The 20442-nt window shown below is 40.6% G+C and overlaps 1 protein-coding gene across 1 annotated transcript; it reads left to right on the top strand.

The window, feature by feature from the left end:
• Positions 1-13364: 13364 nt before the first annotated feature.
• On the top strand, positions 13365-14330 carry LOC306768256 (growth arrest and DNA damage-inducible protein GADD45 gamma-like; the record flags this gene model as incomplete). The annotated part of the gene is made up of 3 exons (XM_079256529.1): positions 13365-13465; positions 13562-13769; positions 13878-14330. 3 exons carry the CDS (start codon positions 13365-13367, stop codon positions 13989-13991), a joined length of 423 nt encoding a protein of 140 aa, XP_079112655.1. The 3' UTR covers positions 13992-14330.
• Between the last annotated feature and the right edge of the window lie 6112 nt (positions 14331-20442).

Here is a 20442-nt window from a genome sequence, read left to right as displayed (position 1 = left end):
CTGATACAACACACCAAAATACACTTAATACATCACTACAAAAAACCACATCTAACACTGATACACCACAACAAAATACCACATATAATATTCATAAACCACAACAAAAACCACATCTAACACTCATACACCACAACAAAATACCACATATAATATTCATAAACCACAACAAACACCACATATAACACTTATACACTACAACAAAATACCACATCTCTTACAGGACAACAAAAACCACATCTAACACTCATACACCACAACAAACAGCGCATCTAATGCACTACAACTAATACCGCATCTAACAGAAATAAACCACAACAAATTACACCTCTAACATACTACAACAAACAGCACATCAAACACAATTACACCACAACAAACACCACATATAACACTGATACAGCACACCAAAATACACTTAATACATCACTACAAAAAACCACATCTAACACACACCATAACAAAATACCACATATAATATTCATAAACCACAACAAAAACCACATCTAACTCTCATACACCACAACAAAATACCACATATAATATTCATAAACCACAAAAAACACCACATCTAACACTGATACACTACAACAAAATACCACATCTCTTACAGGACAACAAAAACCACATCTAACACATACACCACAACAAACAGCGCATCTAATGCACTACAACTAATACCGCATCTAACAGAAATAAACCACAACAAATTACACCTCTAACATACTACAACAAACAGCACATCAAACACAATTACACCACAACAAACACCACATATAACACTGATACAGCACACCAAAATACACTTAATACATCACTACAAAAAACTACATCTGACACTCATACACCACAACAAAATACCACATCTCTCACAGGACAACAAAAAACACATCTAACACTCATACACCACAACAAACAGCGCATCTAATGCACTACAACTAATACCGCATCTAACAGAAATAAACCACAACAAATTACACCTCTAACATACTACAACAAAGAGCACATCAAACACAATTACACCACAACAAACACCACATATAACACTGATGCAGCACACCAAAATACACTTAATACATCACTACAAAAAACCACATCTAACACTGATACACCACAACAAAATACCACATATGATATTCATAAACCACAACAAACACCACATCTAACACTTATACACTACAACAAAATACCACATCTCTTACAGGACAACAAAAACCACATCTAACACTCATACACCACAACAAACAGCGCATCTAATACACTACAACCAATACCGCATCTAACAGAAATAAACCACAACAAATTACACCTCTAACATACTACAACAAACAGCACATCAAACACAATTACACCACAACAAACACCACATATAACACTGATACAACACACCAAAATACACTTAATACATCACTACAAAAAACCACATCTAACACTGATACACCACAACAAAATACCACATATAATATTCATAAACCACAACAAAAACCACATCTAACACTCATACACCACAACAAAATACCACATATAATATTCATAAACCACAAAAAACACCACATCTAACACTGATACACTACAACAAAATACCACATCTCTTACAGGACAACAAAAACCACATCTTCTTACAGGACAACAAAAACCACATCTAACACTCATACACCACAACAAACAGCGCATCTAATACACTACAACCAATACCGCATCTAACAGAAATAAACCACAACAAATTACACCTCTAACATACTACAACAAACAGCACATCAAACACAATTACACCACAACAAACACCACATATAACACTGATACAGCACACCAAAATACACTTAATACATCACTACAAAAAACCACATCTAACACTGATACACCACAACAAAATACCACATATGATATTCATAAACCACAACAAACACCACATCTAACACTTATACACTACAACAAAATACCACATCTCTTACAGGACAACAAAAACCACATCTAACACTCATACACCACAACAAACAGCGCATCTAATGCACTACAACTAATACCGCATCTAACAGAAATAAACCACAACAAATTACACCTCTAACATACTACAACAAACAGCACATCAAACACAATTACACCACAACAAACACCACATATAACACTGATACAGCACACCAAAATACACTTAATACATCACTACAAAAAACCACATCTAACACTGATACACCACAACAAAATACCACATATAATATTCATAAACCACAACAAAAACCACATCTAACACTCATACACCACAACAAAATACCACATATAATATTCATAAACCACAACAAACACCACATATAACACTTATACACTACAACAAAATACCACATCTCTCACAGGACAACAAAAACCACATCTAACACTCATACACCACAACAAACAGCGCATCTAATGCACTACAACTAATACCGCATCTAACAGAAATAAACCACAACAAATTACACCTCTAACATACTACAACAAAGAGCACATCAAACACAATTACACCACAACAAACACCACATATAACACTGATGCAGCACACCAAAATACACTTAATACATCACTACAAAAAACCACATCTAACACTCATACACCACAACAAAATACCACATATAATATTCATAAACCACAACAAAAACCACATCTAACTCTCATACACCACAACAAAATACCACATATAATATTCATAAACCACAACAAACACCACATATAACACTTATACACTACAACAAAATACCACATCTCTTACAGGACAACAAAAACCACATCTAACACTCATACACCACAACAAACAGCGCATCTAATGCACTACAAGTAATACCGCGTCTAACAGAAATAAACCACAACAAATTACACCTCTAACATACTACAACAAACAGCACATCAAACACAATTACACCACAACAAACACCACATATAACACTGATACAGCACACCAAAATACACTTAATACATCACTACAAAAAACCACATCTAACACTGATACACCACAACAAAATACCACATATAATATTCATAAAGCACAACAAACACCACATCTAACACTTATACACTACAACAAAATACCACATCTCTTACAGGACAACAAAAACCACATCTAACACTGATACACCACAACAAAATACCACATATAATATTCATAAACCACAACAAACACCACATATAACACTTATACACTACAACAAAATACCACATCTCTTACAGGACAACAAAAACCACATCTAACACTCATACACCACAACAAACAGCGCATCTAATGCACTACAACTAATACCGCATCTAACAGAAATAAACCACAACAAATTACACCTCTAACGTACTACAACAAACAGCACATCAAACACAATTACACCACAACAAACACCACATATAACACTGATGCAGCACACCAAAATACACTTAATACATCACTACAAAAAAAACCCACATCTGAAGATCACACACCACAACAAAATACCACATATAACATTCATAAACCACAACAAACACCACACCTAACACTGATACAACACAAAAAAGACCCCACATAACGGTACAAAAAAATACCACATCTAGCTCTGATACACCACAACAAATACCACATCTAAAACTGATACACCACAACAAAGTCCACAACACAGTACAACAAATACCATATCAAACACGTATCCACCACAAAAATACTACATCCATCATTAATACACCACAACAATTATCACATCTAACACTGATACACCACAAAAATACTACCTCGATCACCAATACACCACATCTAACACAGAACAACAAAATACCACATCTAACACTTTCCAACCAATACCACATCTAACATTGTCACAATTAGATGTTGTAACTGTGCTGTGTGTTATGGATTAATGGCAGCAAACGTTTGGGGAATTTCTTAAATTGGTTTAAAATGTTTTAATCTGCTGCGATGGACTGGCGAGCTGTCCAGGGTGTACCCTGCCTTGGCCTGAAAGACAGCTGGGATAGGCTCTACTTCCCCGCGACCCTGCATTGGATTAAGCGGTTTGGTAAATCAATGAATGTTTTGATCTGGTAAGACGAGTGGTAAAATGAGTAGACAGAGTTTATTGTATTGATTTACTGGTTCGTGGTGCGTGTGTAGAAACCTGGAGTCATCCATATTAGGCTTACCTGTAAATATAAGGTAAGAGTAAGGCAGTGCTTTAAGTGGAACAAAATAAGTGGTGGTACGCCCTTAAAGGGGTCTTATTATGGTATTTTGAGTTTTCTGAGCTTTCTACAGTGTTACAGTGTTGAATCCTCATCAGACATGTGAACGACACTGTCTTTTATCACCTAAACGCATGTTTGAGTTTGTGTTTGAGCTCCAGCACTCTCTCCGTTCGGTTTCCATGGCGTCGAAAAATGCGTCGTTTTAGTTTTTTCTACTTCGAAATCTATGTGAACTCCCGGGGGATATGGTTCGGTGATTGGTTACATTCTACTGGTTAACAAGGGCATGTACAAATACATCAGGCGGGTGGAAAACGTCGGATAAAGTTTATTTCCAACGATGGCTGGTGAGTTTACCAAAAAGAGACGTCCTGCTGCATTCGTTGCTGTGGGTTGCTGTTTTCCACTTCGTTTTCAGGGTCTGATTCAGGTTCCAACGTGTAGGGCTGTATGCTATGTGTTGACATTGTATTTTTTTTTTTTTTTATTGAGTTTATATTAGCCTAGTCCTTCTGTTTATGAGATGTTACAATGACGGCGAAAGCAGTTGCGGTGCGCGCTCCCGATGTAGTGCAGTGGCGGGAGGCGGGGCTTAATGCGGAAGAGTCTCAGTCCACTCGTTTTGTCCGCAGGCTGATCTGACATCCTACGGAGAGGGTCGGTCTGAAGTAAATAAAGCCATTTGTGACAATAACTCAATCAATCCCAGCCCTTCTGGGCTCAGAAAATAAAAATAAATTTGCCTGAAATACACATAATAGTTCCACTTTAATGACTTGCTGTCAGTTTGTCATGCAAATATAGGACAAAAACATGGCTGATACTTACATGTAGATCCATAAATTGATCTATAGATTAATAGTTTTATAGCACAGAAATGACAAAAAACAAACACAGCTGTCATGATGTGTTATTTTGTGTTTCTCCTTAGTTCTGGTTTCCTGTTTTGGTTTGTAGTTTTCTATGTTTAGTTCTCTGTTCTTGTTTAGGTTCCTGTTCATTAGTTTCACCTGGTTTGATTTTCTGATTAGTTTCACCCGTGTCTCGTTGTGTTCTGTGTATTTATACCCCTCAGTTTTTGTCTTGAGTTGCTGGTTTAGTTTGTTAGTTTTACCCTTGTTTTTGTTAGTGGAATTAAAATCACGTCTGATTTCTGCATCCTGGCTTCCCGACTCCTGCATTTGGGTCCACATTCCCACTGCCACCATGACATAATGACCCAGCACCCAGGACCCAGCAAGAGAGGAGGAAAAGACCCTCCAGGCGCCATAAGCAGAAACACCCAGAGACCATGACATGTGGTGAACTGGTGGGTATTTTGCTTGGGCCTGGACCAGTTCCTGAGCTGGTGGAGAGGGAGGTCCTGTCACAGTTCTGGGGAAGCAGACTGGCTATCAAGCCACCAGCTCCACAGCCCACGTCATGGGCGTTGCCGGCAGCTCCATGGCTCATGTCTCCAGTGTCGCTGCCTGCGTCCCAGCCCTGGTCCACACCGCCTGCGTCCCAGCCCTGGGACGCTCCTCCTCTGCTCCCTGAGCATGACGGGGTGGTTGCTCCTCCTGCACCAGCCCCAGTGCCCGATGAGGAGGTCACTCCTCCTCCACCGTTCCTGCTGGTAGACTTTACATGTAAACCTGACGCTCTTGACACTCAAAGCGTGTTTGGTCTGAACACACCGTGATAGAAGATATGCAACATCTTGGTGCAGACAATCTCAGCTTCCTGAAGATGTTGAGTTTGCTCTGACCTTTCTTATAGATGTAATTAGGGTTGCATTTCAAGTCCAGTTTGTTGTCCAGCGAAACTCAACTTGTATTTCTCCACCACCTCCTCTCGCAGGATGGAAGCAGCACTTCGTTTATTCTTGTTCTTCCTGAAGTCAACAAGTATCTCTTTTGTTTTGCTGGTATTTAATATAAGATGATTGTCACTGCACAGTTTAACATACTTCCTGACCAGTTCTCTGTACTCTACTTCTTGTCCATCAATGATACACCCCACAACTACAGAGTCATCAGAGTATTTCTGCAGATGACAGGACTCAGAGTTGTACTGGAAGTCTGAGGTGTACAGTGTGAAGAGGAATGGTGAGAGTACAGTCCCTTGTGGTGCACCAGTGCTGCTGACCTCCATTTCAGACACACAATCTTTCAGTCTCACAAACTATGGTCTGTTGGTGGTTGTGGAGGTATCCACCTGGAATTTATGGAGCTTCTCACATAACAAAGCTGAATGGTATTAAAAGCACTTGAGAAATCAAAGAACATGACCCTCAGAGTGCTGCCTGAATGGTCCAGATGAGAGTGTGCTCTCTGGAGCAGGTATATGATGACATCTTCAACCCCAAGTCCTTTACGATATGCAAACTGTAATGGGTCCTGAAAGGTGTTTACGTAGTTGTTGAGGTGAGCCAGTAAGAGTCTCTCCCAGACTTTCATGATGTGAGATGTCAGGGCAACTGGTCTGTAGTCACTTTGTTCAGCTGGTTGTGTTTTTTTAGGCACTGGAACAAGGCATGTTTTCCAAGACACTGGGACTCTGTTTTGTTGCAGACTGGTGTTGAAAAGACTCTATAGAATCGGACATAGTTGTTTTGAGCAGGTCTTGAGAACTCTGGGACTGACACCATCTGGAACTGCAGCCTTGTTCTGGTTCAGCTTCTCAAGTTGCTTCTTAACCTGATTGCAGGAGACAAACAAGGTGAAGGTTTCAGGATGTCCTGATGTGGAGGGAGATGAAGCAGGGTTTGTTATTGGGGAAGCTTCTCACTGTTGGGACAATGATGTTGGGACGAGGCTGTCCACATAGAAGTTTATGTAATCTGTCACACACTCAGTCATGGCGTTGATGTCGTCTCCATAAGGTTCACATAGGATGTTCCAGTCTGTTGCCTCAAAGCCTCCTCTAAGAGCATCTTCAGCTTCAGCAGACCAGATTTTGATAGTCTTTGTGATGACTGGTTGCTGCTGAACGATGGGTATATACGTGCAGGTGAGAAGAACAAGATTATGGTCAGATCTTCCTCAAGGAGGCAGGGCAGAACAACTCTATCCATTATTCATATTTGCATAAAATATGTCCAACATCTTAATTTGTCTGGTGGAGCAGCTGACAAACTGCTGGAATGTTGGAAGAGTTGCTGAGTGGGAGACATTATTGAAGTCTCCCTAGATTGCCATAAATGAGTTTGGATGCTGTGTTTGTAGCCAAGCAACGATGGAGCTGATGACGTCACAGGCTGTCTCTGGTACGGTACCAGGTATTCTATAAACCGATACCAGATAAACACAGGTAAACTCTCTGGGTAAATAATATGGACTGAAGCTCACAGTTAACAGTTTAATGTCCCTTGTGCATAACTTCTCCTGCCACAAGCGGAGGAATTCAAGTATTTCAGGGTCTTGCTCATGAGTGAGGGAATGATGGAATGTGGGATTGACAGGTGGATTGGTATGGAATCTACAGTATGTGGAGTCTGTATTAGTCTGTTGGGGTCCTCTAGAAGGAGACCCCAGGGATGACCTAGGATACACTGGAAGTCTTATATTTTTTGGAAAGGCCTCAGGATCCCCCAGAATGAGCTGGCGAATGTGGCAGATGAGAAGCAAGTCTAGGCTTCCCTGCTTAGGCAGCTGCCCCTGTGACCCGATCCCAAATAATCAGCAGAAAATGGATGGATGGACGCTTATAATGCAAATTAGACAATGGTGACAAAGATGTCATTAAGCAATTTTTGCAACAGCCTATTGTTACTTTTCTAAGAAGCTAATAACTGTGCAGTTTTGCTGCAGAAAAGGGGTCAGTTTACAAGGTTTAATTAAATACAACAGTATTTATCACCTGCAAATGATTTCTGAGTAAGAGTACACCAGTGTACTCTTCAAGAGATAACAATGCATTTTGTTGGTGTCTGAAAAAAAGAGTTGATTCTGAAAGGAAATATAAGCTTGCTGCTTGGCTTGGAAAAGAATGACGTTTTTAAAACATGGTGGTTTTTAAATTCTCTGTATACCTCATTGATGCTGACTCTGATTTTGAGTCATACTTTCATGTTTGGATGCATTTCTAGGAAGGTAGTTGATGCCTGGAGCTTAGTTTTTTTGTTTTTTTGCTGGTTTAAGGGAAGCATCCATGCAGCAGAACAGCCAATTCAAGTGACTTCTGTCTGAAAAAGACCCTTGATAAGCCAGACTCTCATTTGTCAGAGGCTGAATTTTCTTAAGCCTGGAAAAGAGAGTGAGCCACGAAGCCATGAAGAGTGGTAGAAGTTCTGAAATCTCTCTAATAACAATATTCTCGAGGATGATTTAAACAAAGTCACAATTTAAAAGAAAGTGTAGACAATATGTTGTCAGCGTGCATTCTTAGTGCTCTCAGTGAAAATTTCACTGAAACAGCATCAACCACTCACCTCGCCCCCTGCTTTTCCCAAGCTCTCAACTCCTTGGCATGTCTGCTGTGTTGCTCCCAACAGGGGCTGCAAAAACAGCATTAGCATACGTGGGAGGGGATTTTTTACCATTACTCAGAATCAGATAGCATACAGTTAACCGTGACATAATTTTGTAGATCCTCACTTATTTCCTCTTTAGAGCGGTGGGCTGGAAAGGGTTCTGATTGGACAAAATTGGAGTACCTAAATTAATTATATAGTTCCCCCACTAACACGAGAGCTGCTCAGTGTGACCACTTCCCTGGACCCAAGGTTCAAACTGAGATATGTCAGTGAAGTCTCCCAAGAGTCAGTTAAAGCCAGACTCACAACGGAAATGAAGACCATCAAGGTGAATTATTGTGTAGTAAAACTGTCAGAATGTAATTTTACATTTTAATGTCAAAACCCCCAAACAGATATAGATTCTATTGGTTCCTCTTTCTGTGTTGCCTTCATTTTATATTTGTCCCCTTAAAGGAAACTGAAGAGACGGAGATCCCTGCTGGTGATACAGAGGTTGCTGCTGATGGAGCATCAAACCAGAAGAAGTGAAATGTTTGCAGTGGACTCAGAAACACATGAAGACTCATTTTCCTTCAGCATTACATGCCGATTAATACCGTGTTACACTGGATGCTCCAGATAGATGGAGTTCTGCATGGTTAGAATAGAAACAAGGCTGCAAGTTCAGCCGGATGGTGGTGGAAAGATGTTTTAGGGTTGAATAATGAGGGGTGAGGCAGCGGGACCCTTTCTGGTGTTTTATGGTGTCAAAATGAACTGTGCTAAATATGTGCAGTTTCTAGCTGATCATTTCATGTGGACTGTGGTTTTGTGTTAGAGAGTCATGTCAGGTCTGAGGTGCAGAAGAGCTTCTTGCAGTTAAGACAGATAAACTAAATCAAAGCCCTTTCAGATATGGAAGGACTTAGAAAAAGCACTTCATGAATTTTCCCCCAGGACATCTGGACAGCTGCAACATTTGTGTTGGTGTTTTCCAGACTTCCATTCCTTGCCTGCAGCAGATCCAGGATGCTGCTGACTCTCTGTGTGATGCAAGATTCATTTTAAGCTAATATGTCAGAAGGACTTTACTCTGCCTGTAATTTGATTCATCCTTCCATTACTTCACAAAGATCTGCTGAGCAGCTGATCTTTATTGTCCCAGTCATGAGGGGATCTAGCTGCAAGCATGGCAGGTCCTAAACTCTGAAGAACTTGTCTTGAATATCAAACATCTGCTCTCCCTGTTTTAAAACCTCTTTTAAAGGCAAATTTACCATCAGCCAGAGATGTTCAGCTGATCCTCTCATGATTTCACTTCATCAAGAAACAAAGGTGGGAATTCCAAGATGTACCATCACCATCCAGATTGACATTCTTGGAGCTCTGCAGACAGCAATGTTTTATTTGACACACATCCAGTGAAAAAATAAACATAATAAATAAAACATCATGACAAAACTGCATAAAGTTAATGCGTAATCTGTCACATACACACACACACACAGCTGAATGTACAAGCTCTGCCTGTCCCATAAGAGATAACCTTTTATGCCCTGATCCTTAACTCCTTGCAGGGAAAATGACCCAGTTGAAAACAGAACAATGTAGCTTCAACTCAACTTTCCCAGAGCTGTCTGTCCTTGATGGCAGGAGTCTCAGTTTATCCCTGGATCCCAGTCTGCTCATGGATTTCTTATTGCAACGTCTCACAATCCCCTTAATATCTTGTACAAATAGACAGATAAAAAAAGAAAATAAGATACACTTACATGATGAGATAATAAAACGTGAGAACAATATGATTATCCCCATCATATTGTGAACACTGTACACTGTGAACACTGTCATTTTCTAGTAAGCAATTACAAAAGTTAGCCAGTATATTTTCTCGTAAGTGATCCGAAAAACCAACACATCCTCACTCCCAATGAGTCAACAGCCTGACGAATGGTCACAGTCCCTTGGTGTCAGATACCGACTCATTAGGTACCCGTTTTTCGTCATTTTGTGACGGAGTGAGGATGTGTTGGCCTGACAGAGGTGGAATTACCCAAACCAACCACCAACCAAGAAGATCAAAAGTAAGAGGAAGAAGAAAAGTGGGCACAGTGATTGGTCAGGAAAGAAAATTTTTGCCTCATGCAGCCCAGGATGGGGGATTGGATCAAAGTCAAGATTAGAGACATTTTGTTGATTTTCCTTATCTAGGCTGTTTATTATAAACTGGCTCATATTTATGTGTTTATTAAGTCCTCTGAGACGACATTGTTGTGTCGTGGCGCTGTACAAGCAAAGCTGAATTGAATTGAAAACAGCTCACGGACCGTAAACAAAGGAGAAAAAATACATTTGTGCAGTTTTTTAGATTCTGTTTCATTTTGGTGTTCAAATGTTACAAAGTTTTCACAGGAATCTGTCCAGTATGAGCAGCAAGAGAAGCAGCCAGCAACTTGTCTTACATCACTTCCTCTATGAGGCCAACTGGATGGTTTGTCTGCTTTCACACAACAAGCGATCCACACCAGGGTTCACATGCAAGTGAACAGATTCCAATCAATTTGTTTCTTTGGTCTAAGAAAGAGTGAGGTGTCACTCGACTCCAAACAAACCTTCCTTTCATTGGAGGCAGACCAGGGTTCCTTTACAGCAGCCTGAACACACCAGTGTGAACGTGTGCTAATAAACCAATATGAGCAAATGTGCCACAAATCGGATTCCATACCAATACTATATAATACTGGATAAACACGTCACAGGTTTTGGTAAGTGCAGGCCAACAGAAGTCTGAGGGAAAAGCCTTTGTGCCTTTGTGTTCGTCTACTCATGGACTGTTTCATGTTCATGATAAAGATGTTCTGTGTTACTTTGTGATCTCAAATCAGCTGGATTCTGCACCTGAACGTACATTATCTTACTCAAGTGTGGTGAGGACACTGCCACTTTAACAAGTTGCTTCTGGGTTGTTTACATCGTGTTGTTTCAATGGAATGTTTTTAAATTCAGAATTAATAATTGGGAAAAAAAAAATCCAAATTAACAGTATTCTCCCATGAGTTTACGTGGAAATAACAATTCTGAATGGAGGTTTACATCGAAACATGTCCTTATTCATTCTGCTGGATTGGCAAGTGTTCTGATTGGACAGAGGGCAGACATGACGTATTGGCACGAACTGGAAATAAAGAAAGTTCACTTTCTGCTTCTCGTCTTAAGAAGTACCAGTTTTGCCATTATTTTTATTATAATTTTGAAGTACCAGCTCAACATGAAGCATGCTACTGCACTTTTTTTCAGTCGCTGAGGAGAAGGAAGATAGACTACCGAAGACAGGAGTCAAAACAAAGCGCAGAATATGTGCGTCATCGGGGCGGGACAAGGTAAGAAGTATGCGCAGAATGATCAGAATTAACCATAGACTGTATCTAAAAAAATGAACGGAGTCTCCGTGACGTCACCCGTAGGTTTCTGAAGAGCTGAATTGAAGGTCGGTGGGTGGTTCCTACCATCACCATCTTGGCAGGGGCATGCATGTCGTCTCATCCAGAAAATACAAATATGGGCAAAGAGGTGGAGCTGAGAGGGGGGCTGTGAGCGTCATGGTGGGTGATGGACATCGAGTGAACTCCGAGCTTTCTGTAGCTTAGAGCTAACCAAGCTAACCTGGAGATAACAAGAGCTAACCAGCTAACGGAGGTAAGCGGGCTAAAGTGTTCTTCTGACTTGAAGCGGGAGATCGGGTACCTGTCAATCAAAAGGACACGCCCCGAATATCCAAGTTTCGAGATTAAATTACTTTTAAACGGGCGACTTAGAAAAAATTCACTCCGCCCACAGTTGTCATGAAGGTAAACCTGACCTTTTAAACCTAAAATGGATTTTTGAACCAGGCTGTAAACATGTTTATTTCTGCTGTGAAGTTGGTCTTTTTAACATGGGATTCTATGGAGATTTGCTCTGCTTTGCAGCCCCTAGTGGATGAAAGGGGAACTGCAGTCTTCTGCATTTCTGCATAGATTTTACTTTTAACTGCTGGAGGTTGCCACTTGGAATTAACTGAGAGCAGAACATGACATAGCAAGGAATAAGTTCTGATTTAAAATGTGAATAAACCAGCCAATTAAGTTTAATTCTTAATTGACCTTTGCATTGGGAATTGGATGTTTACATGGTCATTTTTCATCAGTTTAAAGTGGAATTAACTTTTATTTGGAATTAAAGAGGAATTAAAACTCCCGTGTAAACACAGTCAGTGTTTTTGTGATGCCAGCATGAGAAACTCGCTTATTTAATTTCCATATTATAATCAATGAAATGAACCCGTATAGGCTGTGAAGAGGTACAAACATAATGCCTATTATATTATGTGTTTACATATTGTTAAACACAAAATATGCCACTGTGTTTTTGGAGTAGTTCATTGGAGAAGTTGTCTACAGTTTGACCAGCTCTGCCTTGAACAGCAGCCTTGTGGTCTTCCTGTGTGGTTTTATTATTCCTCCTGATGCTGAAAGGATCACGTTCAGGTCAGAGAGTTTCTACATCTGATCCTTTCAACCTAAGCCACCCCCGACTTTCAGAGACTTCTATGGGCACGCGTCCCTGAGGGTGGGGTGGGGGCCGCTGGCCTCTTGTTGTCATTGTGCTCCATGCAGCCAATCAGGAGGTGAGCGTGTGCCGACTCTGTGATATAAAAGCTGGCCGACTCTTCAAAGCAGCACTTCTCTGGACTCTCTGAGCGCTTGAGCTGTAAATGATGATTTCTCCTGGAAAGTCTCTGAAGGAAGCTCTGCTCTTCGCTCAGAGTGAAGATCGACTCACTGTCGGGGTCTACGAGAGCGCAAAAATCATGACTGAGTAAGTAATCTGCATCACTAGACTTGTGACTTTGGCTTTCTGGATGAACATTGAAGACAGTTGTTTTAACAGCGGCTTTGCTTTGTTTGTCTGCAGAGACCCGGACAGCGTGTCTTTCTGCGTCCTGGCCATGGATGAGGAGTTCGAGTGCGACATCGCCCTCCAGATCCACTTCACCCTCATCCAGTCCTTCTGCTTCGACAACGACATCAGCATTGTGAGAGTGAGCGACATGCAGCGCCTGGCTGGCATCGTTGGAGACAAGACGGAGCAGCTTGAAGACGCGCACTGCGTCCTCATCACGGTGCGTAGAGTTTAGACAAGGAGGCAGAGTCATTTCAAAGTACTTCAATGCAAAGATTCGTGGTGTTTTTATGTGATTGTAACTGGTTTCCTCTCCTTGTTGGAACAGAACCCAGCTGAAGGGTCTTGGGAGGACCCCGCTCTGGAGAAGCTGCACCTGTTCTGCGAGGAGAGCCGGCGTCTGAACGACTGGGTTCCTGAGATCAGCCTCCCTGGCCGTTGATCTGGGACTCGCTCAGATGCTTTGAAGCTTCTTAACCTGGAAATAATCATCCTGATGGTCAGGATGACCCTGTTTCTGCTCATCCCTGGATACTCCTGAGGAGGATTCCCGTCCAGGCAGCACGGCGCCGGCCCGAGGTGGGCCCCCACGCACCGTGGACCCCGTCGCCTCTCGTCCCGTCCATGCCAAGATGACTCTCATTCTTTATGTGAACGAGGTCGGGCATGCCACGAGAGCGACACATCGACCCTCATTCTTTGTGCGGATGAGGTTTGGAGAGGAAGGAGAAGCGAGTTCTGCGTCCTGTGGTCCCACAGAGCAAATGTCGCACGTTGAAGCACGCGCAGCAGGAGAAGAAGCGGTGCTGAGGAGGAGGCCGACTTAGAAAGGGACTTTCTGAGGAGGTTCTCTTTGCTGAGCAACATGACAGCAGTTGCAGTCAGCGGAAATGTTTCCCACTTTCCAGAATTGTCTTAATTCTCTAAAGGTTTCACTTTAGAAATTTAACAATGACAAAAAAAATATTCTAGAAACTTATAAAAAATGTTTCAAAATGTCATTTTTAAAGGTTTCACTTTAGAAATTTAACAATGACAAAAGAAAGAAATGAAGCCTGAATTGAAAGGATGAAAAAACATAAAACAGTAAATAGAAACATTTCGTAAGAGAAAACAGAAAGTGTAGAAAACTAATATTCAGACTAATAATACTTAAACTGTATTAGGCTGTAGCAGAACGTATTGTTGAAAAAGAAATTGTATTTTCTGAAACTTTATAGATTAATTTCTTTGTGTTTTCTGCATAATTACATTTTTCTGGAAACTAAAAGTGACCAATAAAACATCTGCAGTCATTTTTCTTCACTGGTTGTTGTTTGACTTCTTCACCTAAAATATCTAAAACAAAAAGACTTAATGAGCCCAACTTCCTGATTTCAAGCTGTTTTTCGTGTTTCTATTGACACACACACACACACACACACACACACACACAGACACATCTATCTATCTATCTATCTATCTATCTATCTATCTATATTTATTTATATATATATATATATATATATATATATATATATATATATATATATATATATATGCATAATAAAAGCTCATTTTCTGTCTCCCTCTCTCTATTTATATATTCTCTACATTTTTATACATGATAAAAAAAGAAAATTTTCTGTAAATGTGCATGTGTATGAGTTGCTAAAATAAACTTGCACGATAAAGCCTCATTTTCTATCTATTAAACAAAACTCCTGTCCTGCAGGTTTTAGAAGTTTCTACTCGCTATGGGATGTGATGAAAAATAAAAATAAGAATAAAATAAATGTATTTAAGTAATTACAGCTTTTGTAATGAATTAATATCAATTAATCACATTTTAATTAGATAACAATATTTGCCCCAAAAAGCAACTTTAAAAAAAAAATATATATATATATATTTATCAATAGACTTTAAAGACACACTACAAAACTTTTGCCATTTTCCCTTCACTCGCCCCCATCTACCCCTGTCGCTAACTCGGCATCCATCTTGCATCCTATCTGACCTGTTATCTCTCTGCAGCCAGAAGAAGATCATACGGTGACTCTTGTTTTGTCTCTTTCTCTCTTTTAATCTTCTTGCGTTTCTTTGCTGAATCAGAGACGTTGTGTGTTCAAAACAGCCAGTTCCTTATTGTACTGTTAAATGAAACGTCGCATTGGTCCCAGTTCAGAAAGTTGTGTGGTTTTTCAGCAGCGGGACGCTCGCCAGGGAAAGCTCCAGAAATGCCCTTCACGAATTTTGGTGTGCCATCAAAACGGGACATAAACGTATATTTTAAAAGTTAAAAAGTTACAGAGAGGGTCTTTAAGTGATGATTAAATCAAATAATAGCCAAATAGAGTCATATTGTAAACTCCTGGCTCTGTTTATGTCTGGAAAAATACATTTTAATTCTTTTCAATAGTAATTAGAAAATAAAAATGAAAACATCTCTGGCCAGAAAACTGAACAGGGTTAAAGTGTCATTTTAAATACTAAACTAGCAGCTGCAGCTGTTCTGTAATAAAGAGTCTACAACATCTTACAGGTATTTTAACTTTGTAAATGTTTTCCTCCACACTCTTCATGAATCTGTGACAGTAAAGCAGACTGTGTTGAGGCTGCAGTCTGGTCCTGCAGCAGAGGCCATCACCTCCTGCCCTGACTGCACCTTGAAGCTGAATCCTGCAGGATAACCGAGCTTCTAGTTTCTTCTTCTGGATGGGGAAGGGCTTACGCAGCAGCTGCTGCCAACAGAGACTAAACTACACCTTCTTTTAATGTTACTCACAAAAGTCAGTGAACATGTTGATGCTCGCTCTGTTGTTGAATAGACTCACTGAAGGGTCTGAAAAACGACTAAATACAACACATATACTGCTAAGTTGAACCATGTGCCATCAGTGTAAACCAGGGATCCCCAACCCTGGTCCTCGAGGATTGGTGTCCTGCAGGTTTTCCAGGTGTTCCTGCTACAACACACCTGACTCAGACTCAGACAAGCTCTGCACATGTCTGCTAAATACACATTGATTTGAATCAGGTGTGTTGCAGCAGGCACACTTGGAAAACCTGCAGGACACCGGTCCTTCAGGACCAGGATCAGGGATCCCTGGTGTAATCAGTGTACCAGGAAATTGTAAAGTTCCATGATTAAATACGTTGCCTTTTTTTAAAACGTGTTTATTTTTCTGTGATTAAGTAATCATAATTAACATGATAATGTCTCATCCCTAGTTTCTACACTTCAAAATTAATTGGTTTCCAAAAATGTAATTTTGTTTTCAAATTTTAAAAATGTGTTTTTTGAAATTTCAATTTCTTTTTGCACTTCCCAGCCACCGTACAGCAGGACCTGGAAAAACTAGTCCTACTGGTTTTCCTAAAAAACCTTTGAAACACCTGGAGCTAATTCAAAACTCTGCTGCTTGAGTCCTCACCAAGGCCAACAATGTGGACCACATCAGTCCAGTTCTGAGGTCTTTATACCTCAGAAATGGAACCTCAGAAATACTCTCTGTAAAACACTGAATCACCTTGTTGGATTGTGCAAAACAAATAAACTTTTTTTGCCTTTACTTTGGATGATCTTGTTTTTTATGACTTTAATCGCGGCTGTTCCCAGATACTTCATTGATCAGGACAAAAAAAATTTCTATTTGACTTAATTCAAGTTTTTATTAGTGTTTTTTCATCATTTTATGCTGTTTAGTCCTTGGATCTAGTGATTTTATGACTTTATCATCCTGTTACATGTAAACAGTTTGAACTGAAATATTGTCACCCATATAAACAGCCGACGAGATGATGATGTATGAATTTTGCATGTTAATGTAGAGCTACACACCGTTTCTGCTCCATTAGATACGTAAATGGGGACATCCATTTCAAATGTTGTCATACATCGCCGTCTTTATACTTCCACATTTTTTTTTACTTTGCCATGGCTGTTAAGTCAGTTCATCCATTAGTGGGCAGTGCTGGGTTCTCAGTTCACTTCTGCATTTTAACCAGACTGTATATAAAAGATGGATGGAGCCTCGTAGGTTTCTGAAGAGCTGGACATTGGGTGGTTCCTACTGTCGTCATCTTGGCAGCGTCATGCGTGGTGTCTCTCTAGGAAAATGTTAAAATGGGTAAAGAAGTAGAGCTGGGAGGGGGGCTGTAAGCATTGGGGGTGGATGATTGACGCCTATCAAAACCCGTTTATAAGTAATTTCATCTCAAAATTTGGCATAATTAAGGATGTGTCCTTTTGATTGATAGGTACCCAATATCCTGCTGAAAGAAGGAGGAATGTAGAACAACCGCGGTTCTTGGCCGGTGACTTCGCTTTAGCCTGCTAACCTCCGTTGTATTTTCCGTTGGAGAAGACACACATGACAGATGGCAATGGTAGGAACCGCCCAATGAGCTTCAATTCAGCTTTTCGGAAAACTGCGGGCGATATCTGTATTCTGCATCCGGCACAAATGGGCTTTTAGAAGAAGCTGCATTCACTTGCAATGGGAATACCTTGGTGGTTTTACCAGATAAAAGTCAAGTTACATTAAAAATTGCTGTTGGTTATTCTTACGGTGGCACCGGGGGACCTGTTAGATATTTCGGTGTGCTGTGTTTCGATGTTAAGTCACCCCTCTGGCTTTGCCTTGGCAGATGAGAGTAAAAGCTGAAGGACAGTGAAGAAGACTGAAGTTTGTCAATTCTGTATGAAAGGAACAGTCAAACATTTTCATGTCTGTTTGTATGTGATTTCTGTTTTTTTTTAAGCAAATCTCTTTACCATGACAACCATTTTTTACCTCACGTGATTCTGGTTTTTCCTGCCTCTCCACTCGTTTCACACTGAATATGACACCCTGTTCCTCTCCGTGAACTCGCTGCTCCTCCTGTAACTTAAATCTTTGCACTTCAAAGTGAATCCGACTATTTTAAACAGGAAGATTTTCTTTCTGTGTCTTCAAAGGCATCAGCTCAGTGTGAAATTTTGCATGTAAATGGAAGAAGGTTGAAGTGTGTCATGCCTGGGCGTTTCCTGTGACTGTGTCTCCGGTTGTCATTCCAGGGTGGACGGATCCCCCAGATATCGTTTTCTTGCACAGTGTCAAGCCAGATAGTCTGGGGAAAGGTAGGGTTGTGTGTTAGGGCTGCACGTGTGTGTGCACTATCAGTTTTTATGTTGCTAAGAACTTAGAAATGCATCTGTATTTGACATCAAGTAGACATCAAATCAAATCATACAGTGATGAAGAGTTTCGTCCTCAAAACAGGATTGAGAGGATGTAAGTTTTTCAATTAAGTTGAATTGACATTTTTTCCATTTTTGGAATTTATATTTTTAGTACACATTCATCCGATCTAACAAGAGTGTAATCTGGGTTCAGACTTACACCACAATACTGTTTATTGAGTTAAATATAGAATTAAATAATAAAAAAAAAAACTTTGAAAGCACACAAACATCTGTTCAGCGCTTAAATACCTTTTGAAGAATATGCTGTTGGCTGACAAGTGGCTTCATCACAGGCCAAAAAAGAAGTGTCCAACCATGAATGGATACCAAAATCATCCAGTGACAGCTCCTCTTCATCACATTGTTCACACTCTGACATCATGAGACCAAAACGACTCAGAACACATGAGAAGTCATTGAGACATTACTACTTTATATCGCTGTTTTCCCTTCATTAAAGTTGGGTTTCAGTGAATTGTGTCAGATGAAGGCATCACATTATTCTGTATAAACATCCTTCATACCTCATGGAACGTCACTGTGTATTTCTTTTTGTGAATTTAATCCCTGATTTTTTGTGAGAAATTTAAGTACATCATCTTGTTTTTGCTGAAAACCACTATGGCTCAAGTAAAAGTTCAGCTCGGAATATAAGATATTGATAGCTTGTTCTTTGATGAGTTCTTTGTTTAAGAAGAAAAGTCGAGGCAGCTTAATGGCGATGATCCTTTGCTCCTGGCACACGTTTGGTTTTTCTTCTCTTTCTGTCATTTGTCATTCAGAAGCTCGGAGCGGCTTCACGTGCTTGGCCTGAAAGTGAAAAGTCGCTGTGACCTGCATGCTGCCTGTCACTCTGAGCTATTGTGGCTTCAACAGCTGCTGCAGCCTCATTGGAAACTCACAACATCTCTTCCTGCTCGATACAACAAACCAAACTCAAACCAGTTAGAAGTAAACTTGTTGACATGAATCCATCTATAATCAGAATTTTCTGTCTTCGAAAACTCTTTGTGTCAAAAACAGACCAAGCAGGACACGCTGAAACACAATCACCCCTTTAAATTTCCACGGCAACCATTCCAGCAATCACTCCATCTGCTGTCCAATTTAATGACAAGGAGAAAGGGTTTAAAGGGAGGAGGAGGAGGAGGAGGAGGAGGCCCTGTGCCTGGCACATGCCTGCTGCCATTCAGAACCAAATCCTGTCGAACAACATCCCCCACCAGTCAGCAGACACATCTCAACCCACAACACACACAGCAGGTCGGAGCAGCATCCATGTACTGCTGCATCGCTGCATTCAACTCAGCTCAGCAAGAAACACACTAAAAAAAAAACCTACTTTAAAAGGAGAGTCCAACATTTTACACGTGTGATTCGGATGATGCAACCAAAGTCAAGTCTGGAGCGCGGATGTTGTTAGCGCAGCTTAGAATAGCGACAGCCAGAGTTGGGGCGAAGCACCTGTCTTGAACCTGGAAGCACAAAGCTTAAAAATAACCCCTCCGGTGCTCTCTCTGAACCCTGAACAACCTCAGCTGCCCTCTGCATCAACCCTGAGCATTAAGAGCTCTGCGGCTGCAGCCTCATGCTGCTTCTCAAGTGTCCTTTAAACATGAAAGCCTCCCTCTCTGCCCCAAAGCCTTTTCAGTGCTGGAGAACAGCAGCAGATGGCAATGACTGG

The sequence above is a fragment of the Telmatherina bonti genome (genome assembly GCF_933228915.1).
Source record: "Telmatherina bonti genome assembly, chromosome: 17".
NCBI lineage: Eukaryota > Metazoa > Chordata > Actinopteri > Atheriniformes > Telmatherinidae > Telmatherina > Telmatherina bonti.
Note: the sequence above shows the minus strand (reverse complement) of the source record. Positions and strands in the feature narration are given on the sequence as shown.